The sequence below is a fragment of the Rhinopithecus bieti genome, unplaced genomic scaffold, assembly GCF_001698545.2.
Source record: "Rhinopithecus bieti isolate Rb0 unplaced genomic scaffold, ASM169854v2 scaffold_32012, whole genome shotgun sequence".
In the NCBI taxonomy this organism is placed as follows: domain Eukaryota; kingdom Metazoa; phylum Chordata; class Mammalia; order Primates; family Cercopithecidae; genus Rhinopithecus; species Rhinopithecus bieti.
In genome coordinates, this window is record NW_016814432.1 from 18,448 (window position 1) to 31,335 (window position 12,888).

The window sequence follows — 12,888 nt, forward strand, 5'->3', positions numbered from 1 at the left end:
GCCAGTTTGCTTAAAGCGCAGTATTAGGGTGGGAGTTACCTGATTTTCCAGGTGTTGTGTGTCTCAGTTCCCCTGGCTAGGGAAAGGGATTCCCTTCCCCCTTGCACTTCCTAGGTGAGGCGATGCCTCGCCCTGCTTCAGCTCTCGCTGGTCGGGCTGCAGCAGCTGACCAGCACCGATTGTCCGGCACTGCCTAGTGAGATGACCCCAGTACTTCAGTTGAAAATGCAGAAATCACCGGACTTCTGTGTCTCTCGCGCTGGGAGTTGGAGACTGGAGCTGTTCCTATTCGGCCATCTTGCTCCGCCCCCCGAGATCAGTACTCTTAATAGGAGGGAAACTATCCTTAAACACCTGTGGGGTTTTTTGTTTTGGGTTCTTTTCCTCTTAAAGACCTCCCGGAATGAGGGTGGGAACAGTGAGGTTTGTTTTGTGTGTTGTATACTAGTTAACCATTATGGAATTCACAGTGTGACATCAGGAATTTATCACACACTTCTTGATTTTCATAAATTAAAGCTAAGATCTAAGCTTTATTAGAGTATCAGAAATACTACTTATCCTGAATAAATTTTTTTTAAATGCAGACATTCCTAACTCTCCCTGTTTAACAATTACCTTTTTTTCAGTCACTACTTTGATGAACTGAAGTTAGCGCCATGGGTTACATTGTCCGTTCAAGGCTTTGCAGACAGCCCTGTTTCTTGGGGAAAAAATGAACATGGTTTTTGGAAAGGAGGAGAACATTTATATAACTTTGTGATTTTTAATAATCAAGACTATTGGCTTCAGATGGCTGTTGGGGCGAATGATCACTGTCCACCCTAAAAAATACAAAATTAAAAATCATGTTTGCTTACGTTTATGCTTGCTTTCGGATTTCTTAATGGTAAAAGGTCTGTGTGTCCACTCAGGCTTGTGTGATGGTGACGTTTCTCAGATCAGCATTTACTAGCATCCTGCGCTGCACCTGGGACCCATCTGTGATGGCGGCAGGGCCTGCTGTCCAATGAATAGCTCATAGCTGATTTCTCTCTGTCAACATAAGCACAAGGTTGTGGTTACTATGTGGTAGACTGGGCCAGGATGTCCAGGGACCGGGGGTATTGGTCCCCATCTCACCCCATTGGGTGAGATATATTTTGCTCATTACAACTTTTTCAGATAATAAAAAGAAGTCTCATCCTTACCAGGGCCAGTCCCTGTTGTAAGTGCTGTTTATATGTTACCATGTTAGATTCTCACACCAACCCTTTGAGGAAACTGAGGCACAGTGTGTAAATATGCTACCGAAGTTACAGTGCTAGTGGACCTGAGACTTGATCTCAGGCCAGCCTAGTTCCTAAGTGTGTTCTCACGCTAATGCCTCTGGATCAGAGAGGGATCAGTGGATACTGTCAATTGTTACAGAACAGGTTGAAAGAATTTTATTTCCAGCAGTAAGGCTGATAAGGACCAGTTGAAAACAACTAAAATTTTAGAATACATATGAAGAACCATTTTTTTAATGTAAAAAATAAGAGCTGCAAAATAAGAGTTCTCAAAGGCAAAAAGAATTTTATGTGTGTAAGTAAGTGACATACTGATGCCACTTTTCAGCCTTAGTGCATCTGCCAAGTGTCAAATTGAATTTTTCTTCTCATAGCCTGGGATGGGAAGGGGCTGCAGAACTGCACACAAAGCTCAGGGCCTGCCCAAGGGAGAAAAACTAAGAGGAGACCTCATTAAGTGAGACCCCAAAAGGATAGATGTAATGTAGGGGTGAACTAGGAATAAATCCATCTGCTTCACCCATCCCCCCAACCCCTGGGAACAGCAAGGAAGATTTCTGTCCTGGGGGAAGACATCTTACTTGAGAGCCTATATATAACCACAGGCAGTTTTTAGGGTGGTTTGTTTGCTCAACCTGGGTAGTCTTAAAAAATCTCAAGCTGGAAAATTCAAGTGATAACAAGATTTTAGTGCCTTGCAGGTAACTGGCAAAAGCAAAACAGATTGTCTTTGGAGAAACTCGGAGAGTTTCAAGGAATATAAGTTCATAGAAAAAAAGTCACAAACGTAAAATAGGCAAGAACCAGCAGAAACAAGGGGCAGAAGAAGGCCGCTAAGTCTTAGAAAGACTTAAGATGTTAAAGTTAGCAAGCACATCCATAAAGTATGCTTTATACTTACAGAAATAAGTGGGGTTAAATGGCATGAGCATAAAAACAATGAAGCAGATTGTAAAAAGTGCCAAACAAATCTAGGAATGAAAAACATAATTGAAATTGCAAGTTCCACTGGTTGGTTTAACAGCAGACTAGATGCCACTGAAAATAGAATAATGGATATGAAGAAATTAAGATCTTTTCAAATTTGCAAAAGCTGAAAGACTGTCATCCATAGGTCTGCACTGCAAGAAAAGTTAAAGGATGTCCTTTGGGCATAAGGAAAATGCCTGCCTTCTGAAGGAAATGAAGAACACTGGAAATAGTAAGAACATGGGTAAATGTAGGATTTATTATTTAAACCTCTTTAAAAGACAGTTGTTTAAATGAAAGTCATAGTGTGGGATTTATATGTTAAAAGTAAAATGGATGACCACAATAGCTTAAAGACTAGGAGAGGAGAATCAAGCTATTGTAAAGTTCTTATGCACAAAGTGACATGCTACCATTTGAAGATAGAGTGTGATAAGTTACAGATGTGTGCTAAAGCAGCTGCTAAAATGACGTACCAAAAAATCATACCTATTAAACTATCAAAAGATAAAATGGAATTATTTTAAAACTTGATTCATCAAAAGACAGAAAAGAGGTAAAAGGGAATAAAGAACAGATAGGATGAATAGAAGACAAATAGCAAGATGAGAGACTCAACCTAACCATATCAAAAATCACATTAAATGTGAATAGTGTAAACACCCCAATTAAAAGGCATAGATTTTCAGACTGGATTGAAAACACATGACCCAATTATATTCTGTCTACAAGAAATGTACTTTAAATAGAAAGTTACAAATACTTAAAGGATGGGAAAAAAGATATGCTAACACTAGTTAGCCATGAAAATTGAAGTGGCTATATTAATCAAAATAGAGCAAAAAGTAATTCCCAGCATATTAGTCCATTCTCATACTGCCATAAAGAAATATCTGAGACTGTAGCTTATAAAGAAAAGAGGTTTAATTGGCTCATATTTCTTTTTTTTTTTTTTTTGAGACAGAGCCTCCCTCTGTTGCCCAGGATGGACTGCAGTGGCACAATCTCAGCTCACTGCAACCTCCGCCTCCTGGGTTCAGAGGCGATTCTCCTGCCTCAGCCTCTTGAGTAGCTGGGATTATAGGCATGCGCCACCATGCCTGGCTAGTTTTTTTGTTTGTTTGTTCAATTTTTTTTTTTTTTTAGTAGAGACGGGGTTTCACCATGTTGGCCAGGCTGGTCTCGAACTCCTGACCTCGTGATCCGCCCACCTCGGCCTCCCAAAGTGCTGGGATTACAGGCATGGGCTGCCGCACCCGGCCTAATTTGCTCACATTTCTGCAGGCTGTGCAGGAAGCACGGTGGGCATCCACTTGACTTCTGGGGAGGCCTCAGGAAAACTCAGTCATGGCGGACGGTGAAAGTAAAGCATGGCCATAGCAGGAGGGAGGGGTCAGGGAGGTACTACACACTTTTAAACAACCAGATCTTGTCAGAATTCTATCATGAGAAGAGCACTAAATGGGGGAATCCACCCCCATGATCCAGTCACCTCCCACCAGACCCCACTTCCAACACTGGGGGATTACAATTTGACATGAGATTTAGGCAGGGACACAGACCCATGCCATATCACCCAGGATTACAGGAAGTTATTTCATACTTATAACACACACCTCATAACAAAGCTTCAAAACACATGAAGCAAGAACAAGTAGAACTTCAAGGAGACATAGATCAATCCACTATTATCAGACGTTAATACCCAACCCTCAATAATTGATAGAACAAGTAGGCAGGAAATCAACAAGAATAAAGTAGACTTCAACAATTCTATCAATCTATTTGACCCGATTGATATTTTTAGAACATTGTAAATTACAACAGCAGAAAATTTTTCTTGAGAAAATTGAGAAACAACTCAATTTTGTTTCTGAGAAATAACTTGAGAAAATTTTAGTTGTTTGAGTTAAAATAATAGTATCGGATTTATAATATATGTAAAAGGAAAAGTTTTTCCTTTTGTAAAAAGGAATGTAAAATGTAGAAGGATTAAGTTTTCTCAAGTACATATGGAATGTTTAGAGAGATGGACTACATTATAGACCATTTAAAAGTCTCAAATTCAAAAGATTTGTCACATGAAGTATATTGTCTGGCCACAGTGGGATTAAATTAGAAATCAATAGCAGAAACTAGAAAAGAGAAAAACCCAAAGTAAGCAGAAGGAAAGGAATAATAAAGGTCAAAGTGGGACTTAATGAAATTTTAAAATAGAGAAAATTAATGAATCAAAATTTGGGGAGTTTGGGGGGAAATATTTTTAAATTGAGAAATCTCCAGCCAGGTAGATATATCAGGGAAAAAAGAAACAAGACACAAGTTACCAATATAAGGAATGAGACAGGTGACATCACTGAAGAGCCTACAGATAGAAAAGGATAGTGAGGAAATATTAGGAACACCTTTATAGCAATAAATTCAACATAGATTAAATTGACACATCCTTTGAAAGGCATAAATTACCAAAGCTCACCCAAGAAGAAATAGATTACCTGAATAGCCCTATGTCTCTTCAAGAAGTTGAAATTACAGTTTAAAAACCTGTAACGAGGCCAGGCACGGTGGCTCACGCCTGTAATCCCAGCACTGTGGGAGGCCGAGATGGGCGGATCACGAGGTCAGCAGATCGAGACCATCCTGGCCAACACGGTGAAACCCCGTCTCTACTAAAAAATACAAAAAAACCAGCCGGGCGAGGTGGCAGGCGCCTGTAGTCCCAGTTACTCGGGAGGCTGAGACAGGAGAATGGCCTAAAACTGGGAGGTGGAGCTTGCAGTGAGCTGAGATCCAGCCACTGCACCCCAGCCTGGGAGACACAGCGAGACTCCGTCTCAAAAACAAAAAAACAAAAAAAAAACCTGTAACGAAAATCTATGGCCATGTGTGACTCGCACCTGTATTCCCAGCATGTTGGGAAGTTGAGGTGGGAGAATCACTTGAAGCCAGGCGTTCAAGGACAGGCTGGACAACATAGCGAGATTCTGAAGAAAAAAGAAAAAAATCTAAAAAACTAAAAAACTTAGCTAGGCATGGTAGCACATGCCTGTAGTACTAGCTACTTTGAGAGGCTGAGGCAGGATGATTGCTTGAGCCTAGGAATTGAAGGCTGCAGTGATCTATGATCACACCGCTGCACTCCAGCCTTGCTGACAAATCAAGGCCCTGACTCAAGAAAGGGAGAGAAGGAGAGAGAGAGAGGAAGAAATACTTTCCACCTCATTATCTGAGGCCAGAATTATCCTAGTACGAAAATTATCCTAGGACCCTGGTCAAACAACATGCTACAAAGGAAAGAAAACTACAGACCAACATTTCTCATGAACATAGGGTAAAATTCTAAGCCAATTTATCAGATTGAATCCTACAAGATAAGAAACAGGTAACACAGCATGATCAAGAGGGAATATCCAAGGAGTGTAAGGTTGACTTAGCATTTGAAAAATCAATCAATATAATTCATCATATAAACAAACTCAAAAAGAGTAATCATATAATCAATCAATACAGAAAGGCATTTGACAAAATCCAGCTTTTGCAAAATTCCATTGCAAAATTCAATGGACTTACAAATGAGCTACTAGAACAAATAAGTGAGTCTGTCAACGTTGCAGGATAAAAGTAGTGTACAAAAATCAGTTGTATATGGTAGCAATGAAAAATTAATAATTGAAATAAAAAATCAGCAACATTCACAGTTGCATAAACAATACTACCTTTGTAATAGCAGAAATACCTGGGATAAGTCTGACCAAAAAAATGAGAAAAATACCGTACACTGAAAACTACAAAATATTGCTATGATAAAGAAGACCTAAATAGATGCTATACCTTGTTCATGGGTCACAAGACTCAATATTGTTAAGATGTCGTGTCATACTCCCAAAATGTAGATTCAATATAGATTTAATATAATCTCAATCAAAATCCCAGCAGCCTATTTGTGTGTGTGTGTGTGTGTGTGTGTGTGTGTGTGTGTGTAAATTGACAGGTTGATTCTAAAATGTTTGTAGAACTTCAAAGGACCTAGAGTAGCCAAACAACTCCACAAAAGAAGAACCAAGTTTAAGGACTAATATTACCGTATTTTAAGGAGTTATTCTGAAGCTACAGTAATCAAGACAGTGTGGTATTGACATGAAGGATATACCAGTAGATCAATGATACAGGAATTGTATCCAGAATATAAAGTACTTTCAAAACTCAGCGATAAGAAAACAAACAATCCAAATGGAAAATGAAGGAAAGACATCAACAGACATTTTACCAAAGAGTATATTTAGACAGCAAATAAATGAATGAAAAGATGTTCTAACATCATTAACCATTAGGAAAAAGGCAAATTAAAATCATGATATCATTAACTTCTACTAGAATGATTCAAAGATAGTGATAACATGGAATTCTGACAAGTATGCTGAGAAACTTCATCTCATATATTGCCGGTGATCATGTATAATTTCACAACCATTCGGAAAAATAGTTCCCAGTTTACTTATAAAAGTAAACATGAAATTATTGTATGAACCAGTAATTTCACTCTTGGGCATTTATCCTGGGGAAATGAACTTATGGTCACACAAAAACCCATACTCAAATGTTCATGGCAGCTTTATGTGTAATGAACAAAACCCAGGAAAAGAACAAATGTCCTTCAGTGTGTGAACTTGTGATCCATGAATGCTGCTTAACAATAAAAAGGAGCAAGTTATTAACACACACAATAACTTGGAAGGATCTCAAGGGAATTATACGGAGTGGAAAAAAAAACAGACCAAAAAGGCACTGTTGTATGATTCCATTTATATAACATCCTTGAAATGAAAAAATTGTAGGAATGGAGACCAGACTAGTGGTTGCCTGAGATTAGGGATGTTGGGGGTACGGAGGGGTTGGTGTGGCTTTAACAGGGCAATAAAAAGGATCATCGTGGTGATGGAACTCTTCTATATCTTGACTGTGGTTGTCAGTACACAGACATACACATGAAATAAAACTGCATAGAACACACCCCACCGCCGCCCCCAACACACACACTACAAGTAAAACTAAGGAAATCTGAATCAGGTCTGTGGATTGCGCCAACGTCAATTTCCTAGTTTTGACAATGTGCTACATTTATATTAGATGTTACCACTGGAGGTATCAAATGTTACACAGGACCTTTCTGTATGATATCCGCCACTTCCTCTGAATCTCTAATTGTTTCAAAAGGTAAACACAAATTTGGGAAAGAGAAAAGGGGATAGGAGGAGGGAGGCCCATACAGGTATATGTAAATTGTCCTGACTCAGACTTCCTTGCAGGATGGATGATTCCTGTGGATTTATTACAGTATTCGAATAAATAAATGGTCATGCATGGGAACAGTGATGAAAATGGGTCAAAATCAATGCAAAACCACAGTGGTTACTCCAACCCTGTGCACTGAGCCTGGAGGAAGTCTACAGGGGGTGGATGTCTTCAGTAGACAGTCCTGGATTTCCTGAGGATGAAAAGCAACTGAGAGCATAGGAACAAGCAAAACAGAAAGAAGGCAGGTAGTGCTCAGAACATAAGGCCGCAACATGGACTGCCTTTTGCACCGTAGGTAAGGCTGGTCTCTCCCTGAAAAAGGCAGGCAGCCAGGGACTGACCCCAAGGACGGTGAGGCGGGGTGCAGGGCTGGGCTCTGTGGCAGCCTGTTCTGGCGCCCAGCCTCTGCTGGGAAGGAGTTGTGGGCCAGCCTGGGGGAGGAATGCCTAGACTGGTTGAAGAGGGCTGTGGTGGATTAGGATGTGGAGGGCACTCATGGTGGGCTTCCAAAAACCTAGGATCGGTCCCCAGGACTCTCCCTCCATGTCTCCTTTATGTCCCCAACCCCAGCCATTGGCCATCCCCTGCTCTAGCTGGGGCAACCTCCTTCAGTAGTGTTGACGCAAAATTTTGGATCTTATTTTTAGCAAAGCTACTCCGTATATGACTTGTTTACCATCACACTACCTGCCAAGTGGATATCTTCTCTGGGACAAGTTGCTGTCTTTGCCCATCTGTTATGGACTGAATGTTTCTGTCCCCTGAAAATTCATATGCTGAGGCCCTAACCCCAGTGTGATGGTCTTCACAGGCGGGACCTTTGGGAGGTGGTTGGGCTTAGATGAGGTCTTCAGGGTGGAGCCCCCACGGTGGGATTAGTGTCCTCAGAGGAAGAGGATGAGACCACAGCTCTCTTGGGCATGTGAGGGTACAGCAAGGACATAGCCCTGGAGAAGCTAGGAAGGGAGCCCTCACCAGGACCCCAGTCATGCTGGCACCCAGCTCCAGGGACTTCCCAGCCTCCAGAACTGTGAGAAATCGGTTTCTCTTGTTTAAGGCATGCAGTCTATGGTATTTGGTTATGGCAGGCTGAGCTAAGCCCCCATCTCTAGCAGTAACATTCCCTATCATGTTCAGAGTGATATCCTTCCAGGGGCATCTACTGCCTCCCCTCTCCACTAACCACTCAACCACACCCATCCTTACGGCCAAGAGGTTTTTTTTTCCCCCCTTTCTTCATTAAGACTTTTTTAGAGGCTAGGCATGGTGGCCCACCCCCGTGTAATCCTAGCACTTTGGGAGGCTGAGGCAGGTGGATTGCTTGAACTCAGGAGTTCAAGATCAGCCTAGCCAACATGGCAAGACCCTATTTCTACAAAAAAAAAAAAATACACAAATTAGCTGGACATGGTGTTGCATGCCTGTAGTCCCAGCTACTCAGGAGGCTGAGGTGGGAGGATCACCTGAGCCTGGGAGATTGAGGCTGCAGTGAGCTGAGATCACACCACTGCACTCCAGCTTGGGTGACAGAGCAAGACCGTATCGTATCTCAAAAAAAAAAAAAAAAAAAAAAACTTTTTTAAAGAACAGTTTTAGATTTATGGGAAAAAAGCAGTACAGAGAGTTCCTATGTACTCCCCCCAACACACACACATACACACACACACACACACACACACGATTTCTCCTAATATTAACATCTTTCATTAGTATGATACATTTGTTACAGTTAGTGAACCAATATTGATACGTGTTATTATTACCTAGGGTCCAGACTATATTCAGACACCCTTAGTTTTCCCCTGAGTCCTTTTCCTGTCCCAGGTCCCTCCGGGACCTCACGTTCCATTGAGTCCTCTGGCTGTGAGTGTCTGAGGCTCTCCTGGTTTGGGGTGGTCTTGACAGTTATTCAAGGTGCTACGTGGGGGAATTGTGGAATGCCCCTTTGTTGCAATTTGTCTGATATTTTTTTCTTGAGATTAGATAGGAGCTTTGGATTTTAGAGAGGAAGACCACAGAGGTAAAATGCCACTGTCACCACGTTATTTCAAGAGCACATAGTCTCAATGTGATTTAGGGCTGTTGCTGTTGACCTTCATCAGCTGGACGAGGTGGTGATTGTCAGGCATCTCCGCTGTGAAGTTACTCTCCTCTGGTCCCCTTTCCATTCTGTCCTCTTTGGAAGGAAGTCACTATGTGCAGTCCACCATTAAGGAGTGGAGAATTCTGCTCCCCTCCATTTGGGTGGAATAGATACATAAAGTATTTCAAATTCTGCAGGGGAGATCTCTTCTCCCCCACTTATTCATGTATTCAATCATTTATTTCTATCAGTGTGGACTCATGCGTCTTTCGACTTCGTTAAAATCCAATGCTAATGCTGCTTTCTGTGTTTTGTAGCCCAAACTGTTCCAGCTCTGGCCATTGGAAGCTCTTTCCGTTGGCTCCTGTGCCCCTTCAACATAAACCCATCAATGGGATGTGTGTGTTTTTACTGTTACGCTGAGCACTTCCTTACTTCCTGGCACCACAAGATGCTCTAGGCGCACCTCACATTTCTTGCTTCAGTCCTAGAATCAACCATTTCTCTCAGGAATGTTGGTTCCTTTTTTTTGAGAATGGCACTAGACACTAAGGTCTGGGTGCTGGGTGTGCTCCCTGATACTGAGGTCAGCCTGGTGTCTCTAATACACTGTTGTCAGGTTATGTTCTGACCTACACTCTCCACTCCAAGCAAACTACTCTTGCATTTTCCAGTCCTTAATTGGCATTCCCATATCTATGTCTTCCTCACCTCCAACCCCAGCCCATCACATGCCCAGGGGGTTGTCACCTCCTGCATGATTTCCCAGCAGAAGTTGCCTTTCTCTTCTCTAGAGCACTCTGCACACTGAGGACACAGCCTGCTTGTTTTGTCTTAGAGCTTCTCTGCCCTGTCTTCAGGCCCCTCCTTGGCTCTAAGCCTTGAGGGCAGGTCAGTGTCTCCAACCACTGACTCTCCTGAAGTTTCTAGCTCAGTAACTCATCCATCCAGGACTGCTTGGACCTTGATAATATATCACCATCCTGAGGAGTCCTGTCACAAGGACTGAGAAAGCTTCCAGCTGCTGGGTTCTTCCTCCCTCAACCTGATGGAACCAGCCCAGCAGGAAGCCAGGAAGCGGGTGTTGTTTCAGTGTGTTACTCTTATTATTTGTAAGAATGCACACCAACGGAGAAGAAGTGATATAATAAGTAACTTAGGAAGTGTTAGTTGAAGTTGGAAATAAGATTAATTGCTGTTAATTCTCTTTAGTCATCCCATGTTGACTCATGTTTTCAAACTATCTATATTTACCAGTTAATACCATGTTAGACTATCTTCCATTTTAAAGAAAAGACTGGCCGGGTACAGTGGCTCACGTCTGTAATCCCAGCACTTTGGGAGGCCAAGGTGGGTGGATCACAAGGTCAGGAGATCAAGACCATCCTGGCTAACATGGTAAAACCCTGTCTCTACTAAAAATACAAAAAATTAGTCGGGCGTGGTGGTGTGTGCCTGTAGTCCCAGCTACTTGGGAGGCTGAGGCAGGAGAATGGCATGAACCTGGGAGGTGGAGGTTGCAGTGAGCTGAGATCACGCCACTGTACTCCAGCCTGGGCAACAGAGCAAGACTCCGTCTTAAAAACCAGAAACAAAAAAGAGAGAGAGAGAAAAGACTGATATGAAAGAGGGGTTTTGAAAGACTGAGTTGAGGAATTTATATAAATAGGGAAAAAAAACTTGTAAATCTTCAAGGAGCAAGTATCAAGAGGTTTCTGTGGGGAAAAAGACTCTACAAAGTTACCCAGGCAGCTCTCTTAGGTTTGGAGCAAGGGAGCAGTAACACAGCCAAAAACTACACCAGAAGCTCTCCTTTTAAGGAGCTAAGATTGTGCTGAATTCTCAGTGTAACCTGCTGGATCATGGGGAGTACAGTGTCTATGCAAGCATATTCCTCAGAATACAGGTTATGGAAAATAGTTTCTCCTCTGAGTGAAAGTTATTCAATATTCGCTTTAGCGAAGAGGTCAAATTAAACTAGTTAGTTGGCAGCCAGCGAGATCCACCCAATTCCAAGGAAATGACTGAGGCCAGAGAGGATGCTTTTCATCTCTTATAATTGGAGAAATAATGGTCTCGTTTTCCTGTGGCCAACATTGGGGTTGGCCCCAATGGCATGTTGCCCCCAAACCCAGGTGGCATTTTCTCCACAAGGCTCCTTCATGAATTACTTGGGTCCATTGTAACGTGCACTAAGCACCTGGCTTATACTCCATCCAGTTCCTGTGGGGGCTGTGAGGACAGGAGGAAGGGATGAACCCACTCCTCCCTTTGAGGAGAAGACTTTTAAGGGGACTGCCATCCCTATCTTGACCTCATCAGTTCTTGGCTCAAGCTGATGTGCTAGATGGTTATCCCCAAAGAGCTGCATGAACACGTGGGAAGAGGCAGAGCCTTGGGTTAGCTGGGACCCTTGCCCTGGGAAGGAAAGCCACCCGGGAACTTCCTGGTCTTGGAACTCCCCCCGCCTCACCTTTCTCACATTCCTGGGCCCCAGTGTACCTGTTTAGAAAGACATTGCTCAACAGTACACTGGCTAGAGCTTCACAAGGACCATTTTCCCCTAGTGGTGATGGAAACTTTTCTCAGAAGAATGCTTGACTTTACAGAAGCAACAGTTTTTTCTTAGATAAAACTCCGTGCCCGGTGATGGATTAGCAGCTCACACACTGTGCCTACGGTGACTTTCCTTGTTTTAGGACAGGGAGAGTCATGGAAAGGTGGCTGGACTTGGGGTAGGACTGCCTTTTTTCTTTCTCTTTTAATATCCATGGGTGGGGGTTGGAGGAGAGGCGTCAGGGGCAAGCTGGGCGGGAAGGAGCTGCAGAAGCGCACGGTAGTCACCCGAGCACCATCGGCAGGGAAAGCTCCGTGAGAAAGGTGGGAGTGTCAGATGGTTCAGGGACTGGAAACCCAGGCCATTCCTCGACTAGCATCTGTGAGCTCTGTCCGAGGAGAAAATACGCACAGAAAAAAATGTATATTCGGCCGAGCTCAGTGGCTCACGCCTGTAATCCCAGCACTTTGGGAGACCGAGGCAGGAGGATCATGAGGTCAGGAGATGGAGACCATCCTGACCAATGTGGTGAAACCTTTCTCTACTAAAAGATACAAAAATTAGCTGGGTGTGTTGGCGTGCGCTTGTAGTCCCAGCTACTTGGGAGGCTGAGGCAAGAGAATCGCTTGAACCAGGGAGTCAGAGGTTGCAGTGAGCCAAGATCTCACCACTGCACTCCAGCCTGGCGACAGAGCAAGACTCTGTCTCAAAAA

At 42.9% G+C, this 12,888-nt stretch overlaps 1 protein-coding gene across 4 annotated transcripts in view; it reads left to right on the forward strand.

The window, feature by feature from the left end:
* RPP40 (ribonuclease P/MRP subunit p40) overlaps positions 1-12,888 on the forward strand; it is a 27,887-nt gene that overhangs the window by 12,829 nt on the left and 2,170 nt on the right. For 3 of the 4 annotated variants that reach the window (XM_017850366.1, XM_017850364.1, XM_017850363.1), the window contains one exon: positions 630-860. The exons of the other annotated variant lie outside the window; for it this stretch is intronic. In XM_017850366.1, the coding sequence (XP_017705855.1) occupies positions 630-828 (199 nt within the window). In that variant the 3' untranslated portion in view covers positions 829-860. Of the gene's footprint in view, positions 1-629; positions 861-12,888 lie in introns of those variants that run through there. 4 annotated transcript variants of the gene reach the window in all.